The 12,339-nt window shown below is 41.6% G+C and overlaps 1 protein-coding gene across 4 annotated transcripts in view; it reads right to left on the bottom strand.

Annotated features, from left to right (window-relative positions):
• Positions 1-2,665, bottom strand: part of CDH13 (cadherin 13) — a 475,482-nt gene extending 472,817 nt beyond the window's left edge. For 2 of the 4 annotated variants that reach the window (XM_035336428.1, XM_035336427.1), the window contains exon 1: positions 2,495-2,665. In XM_035336428.1, the coding sequence (XP_035192319.1) occupies positions 2,495-2,539 (45 nt within the window). In that variant the 5' untranslated portion in view covers positions 2,540-2,665. The remainder of the gene's footprint in view (positions 1-2,494) is intronic. The other 2 variants (XM_035336422.1, XM_035336423.1) reach the window with 2 other exon arrangements.
• Positions 2,666-12,339: the final 9,674 nt, after the last annotated feature.

Raw genomic sequence — 12,339 nt, 5'->3', positions numbered from 1 at the left:
ATCATTACTTTGAAATGAAGTTCTTCTTATCCTCTACTTCCACAGAAAGTATTACATTACTAGATTGCTACTGCTTAGAAATCATTTTATCAAAATTGAGCTTTGCTGGTTCCACTAGCATTGTATTATAGGAGACATTATTGCTACTGCTAAGGGGGGGGGGAAAATCATGAAAAATCCCAAAATGTGTTACGACCACTACACAGCCAGATGGCTGCATTTGTTTAATATGTTGTTTCTCACATTCTTCTGTTTACTTTTCCTGTCACATGAAAGTTGTGCATGTGGTGTGTCAAAGAGAAAAGCTGAGCAGCGTTTTAGTAATTCCCCTTTTTCATTCCCTAGAATGCCATCAACTTCAGTTCATACTTTAACCTGCCAATACTCAACATCCTCACTCCTGAAGACGGATGTATGAATGCTTGCTTATTACAACTCTAATTCATTTACTCTTAGACACAGTACACAAAGTAATCCTGGAGGTGTGTTAAATCACCAGACACAGACATTGCTAGATAAAGTTATGGATGCTAGTAAAGAAGCGGGGTGCAGTTTAAACAGAAATGCAGAGCTATGCCAAAGTACCACAAGCTCATCCCTGCTGTGTGCTCGGACTTGCCTCAGCCTATGAAGAGAAGAAATGCTGAAGTATTGCTAAAAGTTGTCAATGAAGTGCACAGTTATGCTGCTTCCAGAATCAGGTGGGGTGGGGGTGGTTCTGGTATGAGGTTTAACAGGCCTTAGAAGTCTGCTAGAGAAAATGGGCAAAAGAAAAGGGACTGGAGTCCCAGAGAATGGCAAGCAAACTGCAGTTCATCAGATGGCAGGTCTCGAGTCCAGGGGCACCAGCTCGGTCTGTCCGCCTGTTGCCTCTACCCTCTCCCCTCCAGCTCCCTGAGCGTTGCCTCCCACTGGCAGCTGTGCCAGCCCAGGCTGGATCTCAGCCCACTTTCACAACTTCTCCACTGCAGAAGCCCTGTGGATACCCCTGCCTGTCTGAGAAGCACTCTGCCCTGCCTGGAGCCAGACTTGGCAGGGCTGGTGAGCTGCCCCCAGGGAGCCCCCTGCATGCACACGCAGCCCCAGCTGCTGAGGACACCCCACAAAGGACACCATATACATCCCCAGCACCTCAAATGCACCCTTCACCAGTGCTTGCAGGCACCATGCCTATGGCCCAGAGCAGTAGCTTTCATTTATTACAGCTCCCTGAAGGAGGAGGCTGCCCTGAACCCTCCCAAATGCCTGTGTGCTTGCTCACAAGTCCCCAGCCACTGAGTCTCCTGCCCTGCAACTTCAGACACCCCATTAATGCTTCTCCCCCTTATTGGGTTCAACCAGGACCCAAATATCCCAGCCTTGACCCACAGTGTAAACGTGTTAGTTCGTATGACTGCTGCCTACTTACATTCTTGGTGCATCTCCTGTCAGCAGTAAGCTCTCTCAGGGGTCAGCCCTCACCCTTTTCCTTATCCTCCTATTTGGAAAAGCAAACTAAATTCTTTCTAGAGATTGCAGTCACACAAACACAAGTGCACAGACTCAGCGTCCCAAGCACTAGTTTGACTCTAAAACCTACCAACCCCCTAAGGGTTAACAAAACCACTTGATCACAAGTCGAAAAGGAATTAACTTTTATCTCTACTCAGTGCACAGGATGGCAGTGCTACCGCCACTAAATGCGAGAGTTTTCAACGCTCCTAAGACAAAAGAAATAAAGATGCATTTGTGCTGGACAACAAAGGATTCTCAAATCTCCACAGAGCTTCTAAAAAGTAAACCCTGAAACAGCAGGAAGAGGAAAAGGGAGCAAACCGAAGGTATAGAGAAGTCAAAGCCCAGCGAGTCCCTTTGCTTTGACAGACAGCAGCAGCAGGGCTTTAGCAGCTCCGCGTTTTCAAGGCTGGGTGTTTTTTCCTCTGCTTTCTGGCAGAGGGGGATCTATTACATTTAATAAGAGAAAGGCTACACAGCAAGTCACTAACCGAGTATTACACATCTATCAAGAGAGAGTACGGAGAAGGGAGCCTTTTGCAAGGTCTGATTTTATTTTTCCTCTGCATTCCCCCCTCCAATTTTTAAAAAGCAATAAATAATGTGAGCTGCCTATAAGAGCCTATATGCCTACTACCCGGCAAAAGCCACAGAGGAAAAAGGCAAATCAAAGTTGCAGCATTTGATATGACAGAAAATATTGCTGCTGCAGCTGCTACTGAGACACTTGAAAGATTCCTCCCCTCCCTCCCCCCCGAAAGGAAACAAAAAAAATGCTATATATCAGACAGCAAATTTGTTGTAATTGTAAATCAGGGAACTATGAGATTCTACATTCCTAGCAACTGGCTTGCAGCAGAGATCTTGCATCTTTCAACAGTAATTCAAGCAATGTATAATTACTCAGATATCAGACCTGAATTACAAATACTTCCAAATCCAAATGCACAAGAGAAGGAATATGAAAGAAAGCAAGTGGAAAAAAATACACATTTCTTACCTGGGACAGTAGAAAAGACAGAGTAAGTTGAGTTTTGTGCTGCATTTTGCCAGACTAGAAGGTACCAGAGGCTTTTTCATTCATGCACTCGGCTGCACTGAGCATATTTTCACTGTGAAACAGCCTTTGAGAAGAGACTCTGCCTTGAGAGCCAGCCAACTTCCCAAATAGATCAGCAGCATCATCACTAAAGCATTGGATAGAGTCTGATGACCAGAACCAATGGCTTTACAAGGATGATTTCTTCACAAAGCATCCCCATTTTGCATCACACATATTGGGCTAGCACCTCTCACAAACACAGTACCTTTAGAAAGCATTTTGCTTTGGTGTATGTGTGCTTAGTTTCAGTCTAACAAATCACACCGTACAGATCTCAATAGTATTTTCCCTTTTAGAGAATCAAATTGCACAGAGAAAAATAAGAGCAACTCAGAGCACCACTGCAAAGACATTCTCTTTATTAAAATGTTAATAAGGTGTATTTTATTTTCAATAAATCAAAAAAAAAAAAAAGCCACTGCAGTTTTAGTTACTTTCAAGCCTCAGAAGAACACAGTGATTTTTTTCAGTGCAGCAGAAATACAGATTATATTTTCTGTTTTCCCCTCAATCTCACAAATCACAATGAAGACATCAATTCTAGCCTGCAGAAAAAATCCATCATAAGGCAATAGATTTTTATTAACTGCTCAGGTAATTGCAGAACTGGCTTTTGATTCAATGAACTTGAATCTAGGACAAAGTTTCTAAGGTGCATAACCTTCAATGACAAAAAACTTTTTTTGTCTGGAAGATGGGACCTGGTGTTTCAAGAACCTGCTTTTTCTGGATTGGTGGTGTTGCAACCAAGCAAGTAGCACCAGGCAGACAGACCAAAAATTGAGAACAAATTCCCCACACGCTGCATTTCCAGCTCCACCTCTCCTGCCACTCCCCATTACCACAACAGTCTTATCCTTCTTTTGACTTGTTTTCTTGCAGTCACCAGGGTTATTTAGCAGTCCCCTTCCCTCATCTTCAGTAGGCTCTCAAGTCTCATCATCTCTTTTGACCGCCACTTTTCCCTTGCTTGCTCATCTGGCGGGGCTGTCTGCCACCATGCTCTGCTCTGCCCCACCACAGGCGACTACTGAACCGGTGAAGATGAGCAGAGACATGGGGAGCAGAAGGCAGGTAGCCAGATGGGAAAGGATATGCATTCAAAGAAGCTGCCAAACACTTTGAGCTCCTCAGCATCAGCAGGAGCTTCCTGCAGTGAATAATGTGGTTTGATAGCTTCCAAAACTGCTGCTAGTCTACTGCTTGCAGCTCACGTCTTTTACTCATGAACTAGACAAAAACTGAAGGAAAACACTATCTTTTACATCTAGGCCCTCACACGCAGCAAACGCTACTCCAGTACCTTAATCATACCTGAGGATCAAGTAACACTCAAAACAGATCACAATTCAAACCAAACCCAACAGAAATTACTGTTAGCAATTATAATGCTCTATATAACTTCAAAAGATTCACCACATATACACTAAAAAAAAAAAACATTTTCCATCCCTTTTTTCATTAAGAGGATTTTTTTTTCCCAGATGGCTAAAGAAAAAAACCGTACAGCTCTTTAGTATTAAAAAACATAAATAAGTGAGTGATCATCTCCCATAGCTTCCTCAAAGTCTCAGCTTTCCCCAAAGCATAAATCCCAGACTCAAGGGAAGCACCCCAGAAATTTCTGAAGGTTGTGGGGTCTATGCAGGGCACAACCTGCAGAGGGCCATACCAGCAGTACCACTGCACACCACACAGCCCATATGGGAGCGCTGGGATTTGGACAATGCCTTAAACCCCATAAATTGGGGCCAAACAGCTGAGTGAGTTTCCAGACTGACCAGAAGTAGGCGGTGACTGAGAGGAACAAAAGCATATCTACATCCTGTTACACAGGAAAAAGGACTCATTAAAAAAATAATAATACTGGGGGGGGGGGGGGGCGCTCCTCGAGGGAAGAAAGAATTAAACCATGAGGTAGATGATTTGCTCCAAGATAAAAACCTGCAGTAACACAAGATTTGAGCTGATAGTAACATTTAGTTTCCACATAAGATAGGTCACAGCCAAAGGGCCACTCTATGAAGGGGGACAAGAGGGGAATTGCAGGCCTGAGCCCTTCCCACAGGGCTCCAGCAATGAGGAGCCATGCTGGGCCAGCCACCTTCCTCCTCACAGGGGCGGGACAGCACAGCAGCCATGCCATGTGACCCTGGCTACAGCCTACCACCCAGAGGGACCAGGCCATAGCCTCCAGCTATCAGCCAAAATACTAAAGGAACCACACACACTGTAGCCTTGTAGCCCCCAAACCAGCAGATATCCTCTACCAGCATAAATAATAATAATAATAATAACAATTCATTAACCTCTTACCTCCAGTTCCACTCAGCTTGTCCTCCAGCCACAGCCTAAAACCTCTACCTCCTGCCTTGTCCCCTCTCCTCACTATCCCCAGAGAAATGATTAACTACTTCTGGAGGGGCAATTAATCTCCCTCAGTAGTTAACTTTTCACAGGCTGCTGCCAATCCCAACATGGCAGGTGTGTGAGGCAGCAGCATCCTTCCCCAGGGCTCACCCATGCAGGGCCTAGCCACTTTTGGGTAAAGGCCCCTAGAGAAGTGCCGGTGTGAGGTGAAATCCAGCACGGGGCGGCCCTGGGTGATGAGAAGGGGCAGGTGGTGGTTATTAGGGGCCTCTAGCCCCCCAAAATCAGCCCTTGAGGGCCAGGGTAAGGGTTTGGCCCACTGCAGGTGGACTCACAGCAGAAGCAGGGTGATCTTGACTAATTCTCATTAGCTTATTAATGAAAAGCTGGTGGGTTATAAATTGGAAAGTAAGGTGTGCTTTTTCAGTCTTTTATCTCCCTTAGAAGATGGGAGAAGGGTCAAAACCTTCATAATATTTCTACTGAGTATCCTAGAAAGCAAGGGTACTAATAATAGAGCAGAAAGTTTGCTAACTTTTATTTTTTGCACAACGTGTGTCCTATCTTACAGGATGAAAAAGGTTGAAAAAAGTTTATGGATTAATTGGGAGGGGAGTTGGGGGGGAGGAAGAAGGCAGCATAGAGTTTAGGGCATGGTCAGAGGGCAGACTCTAGGGCTTAGCTCATTCCTTCTTAGGACAAGCAATGCTTTTTGTGCCTGCTGTCTGCTGATGTAAATTGTGAGGTAATTTTAAGCAATAGCTGAAATGGGTTTTGGTTTGTGAGAGAAGCAAGTTCTTGCTAAGGCACTTTTGATCCAAGCCTAAATTAACTGAGAGATGTAATGTACTCTCTAGTCTTTACGTACAAGATACCATCCTTTTCACTTATAAAATCTTAAGCTATGTAGTGTTTCAGGTCGCTTTTCTCTTCATAACATACTCTGTCAGTAGAGGCCAATGCTGAGCTGGGGCTAACATGAACAGTGCTAATTGCCTGCAACTCATTAGGTGTTGCTAGAGATGGAGCCATTAGTGGATGAGGGAAGGACTCTGTGGAGTGGTATACCTCTATGCTGCCAGAAATGTGTTTTGACCTTCAGAAGATTTGTACTTGTTCCAGTTTGTACATCCTGAGGGTTAGCTGCTATGAATCTATCAGAACAATAGTGTAAGTTTAATTTTGTGTTAATGTGAGTCACATAAGAAACCTGGATGTAGGAGAGAGGGACTAATTTCCTATGCCATAGCTCTGATAATCTATATACTTCTGGATGCCATACCACACTGCAGCTTCTAACTCCTTGAATCCTGGAAAAAGACTATATTCCTGGGCAGAAACCAGAAGTGTGTAAGCTTGAGTGGCATGTCTCAAGGACAAAAAGGGCACACTGCCAATGTGAGAGCATAATACAGTCCAAGACAACTTGATCCTCATGATCAGAAATTGCCCCTGAGGACAGGTATTGTTGAATTTCTTCTAGGGAAGATGGGTCAAGTACATAGCGGAACAGAAATTCAGTCAAGCAAATGAATTCAAGAGTAAGTTTAGCTGCAGCATATTTGACATTGACCTTATTATTAGGAAAAAAACATGCTGGTTAGGGCTTTCTGAAATCCTGCTGGGTTCACTCCAAGAACTGCCAGAGAACAGAAGAAAACAAGCCTGACCTGCAGTGTCCATCAGGTTTGGCACTGCCATGCCTGCAGAGCTGCTACCACTTCCTGAGGCCAAGAAGTTGTAGTAAATATACCTGGCTAGAGCTAGACTCTGTAGCAGAAGTGAAATCCCATCTTGTGCCTGAGGTTCTCCAGCAGCAAGAAATGAAGGAACTGGCACCAATAATTTATTCTAGAGGACAGAGATTCGGAAGGCTACAACAGAAGTGAATTAATTGAGCAGTTAAGGAATATGTTTCCATTCACTGTGGTTTTCTGCTTGGCAGTTCTGCCAAAAGTAGGTTTGGGTGGCAATCTCAGTCTAAAAGCCGCTGGAGTGTCTTTGAGAAAGCTTCACAAAAAAACACCAAAAGTGAAGTTTTGCAGTTTGAAAGTGAGCCCACAGCTTTTTATTGTGTACCCAACCCAGTACCTCCATAATACCTCAAACGTCTACTGTTATTTCTTACACTAGGGGCTTATTGGCAACAGGAAGTTCGGCATTAATGTAGCTTTCTTTAAAACCTGTGGGACTGCTGAATGCTTTGTCTGCTGCTGTTTCCTTGCATACCAGCCCAAGCTCTAGAATAGTAAATGAATTTTGTTTTCATACATGCTAACAGGCAACTAGAACAGACTGATACTTCACTGAGAAGAAATAGGGTGTGTTTCATAATCAGGAGGGGGGATAAAAACAGTTGGTGAGTCAGACAGGAATTGCACATTTTAGAGAAATCCTTAAGAGACCAGCACACCCTTTTCTCTCCAAAAATAAATAAAATAATCCCTGTTTATCAGGACCATGAGAGCTACTTCTTTAGCACTTAAAGTAGAAAGTCCTATAATTATTTTTTTTTTTTGCATTTCTGAGTCCTTTAAGCATAAACAAAAAAATCCATGTTCAACTTCTAAAATTGAGTTGCTGTAAAATATTCTAGAATAATAATTTGCAGTGCTGTACTGTAATGCTGTATGCACCTGTAGAATATATGTTTTCACATCTTAAGCCTTTTCATCTGGAACTAGAATTGAGTATTAAGAACTACCTGCACTGCTACTTACCCAGCTAGTACATTTCTAACCAGGAACTGTTAGTAAAATGCCTGGTATGTTGAGCTGATAAGGGGTAGGCACATGGTTCTGCACTTCATAAAAACCACTACATGAAAATTATTTTATTTCTGATTGCATATATACATATGTGTATAAATACACATACATACCCAAAAGCCTTCAGGTTAGCATCCTTCAGGCTTGTCTTTCTCTTCTCTACCCCAGTCCAAAAAGAAAAATAAATAAAAGTGCTGACTTTTAAATAAAGAAAAAATATCTAATCTAGAGAGCTTTAGGTATATGTTGAGTGGGGTGTTCCACAGGGTCTGCTTCATGGAAATGACTTTGTTTCTCTCACTTTCTCTCAGCTGCTCTCTGTGGGCCCAACTCCTCAGCATCTGACATTCAGTATCTGACATTCAGCATCTTACTCTGGCTTTTAGAGTGGTGGCAGGTATTTTCTCATATCTGTTACGGACTTGTGCCTAGCAGCTGAATAATTGCAACTGAGCTTGCACTGTGACTTTTCTCCAGCTGTGAAGCTCCCAGGCACTTTGGCTTAGTGGTTGTCCTACATCCACTTTGGACAGGTAGTTGAATTATGCTCCCCCTATTTACCTACTTTTCAGAAATACGAGGTTTCCTGACACTCATTAACACATATGGAACACAACATATAGAAAATTATTCCTGCAATGCTGCTGAAGGAAAACTGAGCCACAGGATGCAAAGGGACCTGATTAAGACCATAAAGATGGTCAAAATTGGGCCACTTGCTAAATGTTTTAGGCACTGGCCCTTCCATCTATTGAAAGAACCATTCAGCCTTCCTTTGGGGATATGGGAGCTTCCTCTGTTATTATACAAAACCAACGCTAAAACAATTTAAAGTAAAAGCTCTTCATAGGCTGGGCTATTTCCATTCCCCACATGGGCCTCTCCCTCCTCATTTGACCACCACTCCTTTGCCCTCCCTCTGTAAGTGTGTTTGTATCTGGCCTAAATACAGGTGTTGTGGAAGCAATTACAGATCTGTTGAAGAATATGACACATGGTAGCTCATCAGTGCTTTGCCCACACTAAGGGAATGACTCCTTTTTTCCCTTCTGACCTCACCTATTGTCTAGGAAATGAATAGGAGTGGGAAAACTTGTTTTGGCAACAGGATCTGTATTTTCCAAGTCTCTGTTATACTAAATTATGCTCAGAATTGTTAAAAAAAAAAATGTACAAAGGAGCTTATTCTCTATTTTTTTAGCAACTGTACAAAGTCAAAGTCATTATTTAAAAATCCGATGTGCAAGTTTGTTAGAAAAGTTACTCTTCTAAACACACACACACACACAAATAAAAATAAAAAATAAAAAATCCACAGGAAACACAGGAGAAAAAGCAAGTTATCATTGTCAGAGTTCTTCTAAGACATATCCAAGCTCAAGATATTCATCATGAGTTATGGGAAAGTTAATATTGTAGGAATAAATTAACCACAGAATTTTAATGGCTTTATTGTGTGACAGTTTCTAAAGCCCAACCAAATATCAGCTAGGAAATTCAAATGTGAGAGATGTGCTCTTAATTCCCACAGTTATGGATTTTTTTTAAATCCCTTCTTATGATATAAGGGTCATTTTAAATATTCTACCATGAATATACGGCTTACTTATGGGTAGCACATTTCACCATTCTCATCCAGCCAGAAGCCAGCTTAATCTTTCATCTTTTCACAGAGGAACAGTAGATGCATAAGTATATTTTAGGGAGAATAATATAGTTGGGAGAGAGAGGGAAGATGTGTAAGTCTGAGTATCTCTGTGCACAGGACATCAGCTGACACATAGGCCCAGAGCTGCTAAAGCTCCTGACTTTGGGCATACCTGCTTTCATTGTATGTGATAAGAGATGTACACAGCTCTGTTTCCTGGCTTTTTCAGCTACTCTGCACTGGCCAGTGCAGCTCCGTATTTCACATAACGCAGCTGCAAAGCCCCTTCATCAGAATCACAATTATATCTGCCCTGGGCAGGGCGGCAACCAAAGTGGCTTGAGTTAAAAATGGGGTCAGATACAGGGTTCTGTGTCCTAACAGCTGCTCCAGAAGAAAACCAAGGTTGTAGGAAGGTAAACATGAGCAAAACCTCCCTTATAAAATATAAAGACACATTTATGAGGACCTTGACCTGAAAGAACACACTGGGCAGCCTGAACAAGCTTAGGGTATGCCAAGGGATATCCTTGTCCCACTGAACTTGAAATGCCAAAGATTTCAGCTGCATCGGGATTTCACCCTCCATCCTTAAACTCTTTCTTCCCTATTTATATTCACAACCTTTTCTTTATGCAACTATCATGGCTTTTAGGCAGATAAATATCTTACATGCTTCTCAAGGGTGTCATATGCTATTTAGTATTTTCCCTCTGGTATCAGCACCTGTTAAGCATGGAAATAAAGTGATTAGTCTTACATGTTTGGCTTCAAAAATTTATTTTGGATATGTCTCCATATTATTGGCAGATTTGCCAATTAAAATAATGATTTTGCCTTCAATAATAAGTTTTCTGAGTTCTGAAGAGTAGGAATTACACCAAGAAGTTTTCTGGGTTTGCCTTTCTCTTGGAATTTTCTAGATCAATCCTTTTGTGACAAAGCTCTTTGATATTATGTAGCCTTAAAGGAAGTTTGTCTCTGTAGATCTAGACATGACTTTAAAAAGTCCTTTTGATGCAGGGGAAAAATATATTTGAAAATTGAATGTTCTTTAAATAACCAGAAAGATGTATTTATTTATGTATTTATTTTAAGTCTGAAAATTTTCTGTTACTTTAACCAATCTAAGAAGGCCTGATGATCAGGTTGGATAAAAACTAGCACTATGCTGCCATGCAATTACTTTAGAACTAAGCTAGTGGCATCTCAAAGAACAGCTAAAATTAGCTAGGTGCCATTTTAATAGGTCACTAATGACCTTTAAATCAGTTGAGCATTACATTGTAATAATGTATACAAATATAATTATGAATATAATAATACAATTATTACTGAATATATTAAAATGAGCCTCAAGAATGGATGTTGGTCCAGAACTCAGCCTAAATAATGGGATCCCTCTTGCCCTCTTGCATCCTGAAGGTGCAATGTGCCTGATGCATCTTCAAGTTTCAACTCCATTGGGAGGAAAATCTCCCAGACAGGCTACTCCGTATACACCAAAAACATCTGATTCCTGAGCTGCTTTTTTACATGTCTTTGAAATATTGTATATTATGCATGAGTTCTTGGTTCACAATGTATCTTGAGATCTCTTTGTATTTTGTTGTTTGTCTTCAATTTTGTATCTTTCTTATGTAAAATTCATTAAGCCTTTGTAAATATGAAGAAAAAAACTGTTCCTTTTGCTTTCCCCCTTGGGATTCTAGAAGGTTACCTTGCTTCATGTGCAGCTATAATTTCTCTCTTGGGCTTAGTTTTTAAAACAGTTTTTAGTTTGTAACCCCAAGAAAGGGTCAGTCTATGGTGTCTGGCTAAGTCAAGGCCCAAAGTGAAATGAATAATTTCCTTTGAATTAAGGAATTCTCTAGCACTAGAACAGAATATACTCATAATATTTTGCCTTGTAAGGTTGTGTCCAGAAAGTTACCGTCTTTTTTGCTGAGTGAGTCCCTCAAAGGAGGTAAAATCAGGTTGCTGTGGGTCATTTTGGAGATCTGAGGCATCACACAGCTGTTGTACTGAGGTCTCTTGTCAACTAGAGCGTGGGTTGGAAATGTGTTTAAGTTGATACAGGAAGAAAGCACTTAGCTTTGAGAAATGGAATGCTGTGAGAATTACCCACATCCGGGTATTTAATTCCCTATTTCCTACATGTTCAGTCAAAGTAGGACTTCGGTAAATCTAAGAAAACCTACTGGTCATGCTTGATTAAAAAAAAAAAAAAAAAAAAAAAAAGGCATTACACATTCTCTTGCCTGTTATATGGCCAGTATCCGTAGGTTGATGGTCTCCTGGGAGCTGCAACCAACTGGCTCATATTAGAGCAGCTCTGGGCATGTTCTGCTCTAAGCTGAACCCAGCACAGACAAGCCAATAGATCAAAGAAGACACTGTCAGTTCCACAATACCTTTTTTCCTTATGCTGAGGTTAACATCAGGAAATCCCCTGGGCTGCAAATAGTTGCAAGCTGGAAAAGCTCTCAAGGGAAAGATCATATGAGAGTGACTTGTTCCTGCTTTCTTAAGCATCTGTTTATGGCCACTGTTTCCATTGATCTCCTCTGAGACACAAGTGTAAACGCATTCTTAAAAAAAATAATAAATAACTGTCTAAGAAGGTGAGGGGGCATGGTAAAAAGAAGTGAAGTGTTGGAGACACTGATGTAGTCATCTCTGCACAGTGATGGTGATTACAGAGTCTGTGGACTCATCATTTTGGGATGGAGAGAAAACAGGATCGGTTCTTACAGGCAGCATTCTGTCCTCATGGAAGAGCTTAGAAGTATTCTTTAGAAATAGAGGTGTTTTCTAAGAAGCATTTTCCCCCCTCATGTAGGGAATAAAATATCTTTCTGGCAGCAGTTTCAATCTGGTGAAAACAAAATCAATTTCTGAGTGCTTATTTGTAGTGATCGCTGTCTGTTTCCAAAAAATGGCCAACATTAGGTAAC

The sequence above is a fragment of the Oxyura jamaicensis genome, chromosome 11 (genome assembly GCF_011077185.1).
Source record: "Oxyura jamaicensis isolate SHBP4307 breed ruddy duck chromosome 11, BPBGC_Ojam_1.0, whole genome shotgun sequence".
In the NCBI taxonomy this organism is placed as follows: Eukaryota; Metazoa; Chordata; class Aves; order Anseriformes; family Anatidae; genus Oxyura; species Oxyura jamaicensis.
This window is presented reverse-complemented; position numbering and strand designations above follow the sequence as displayed.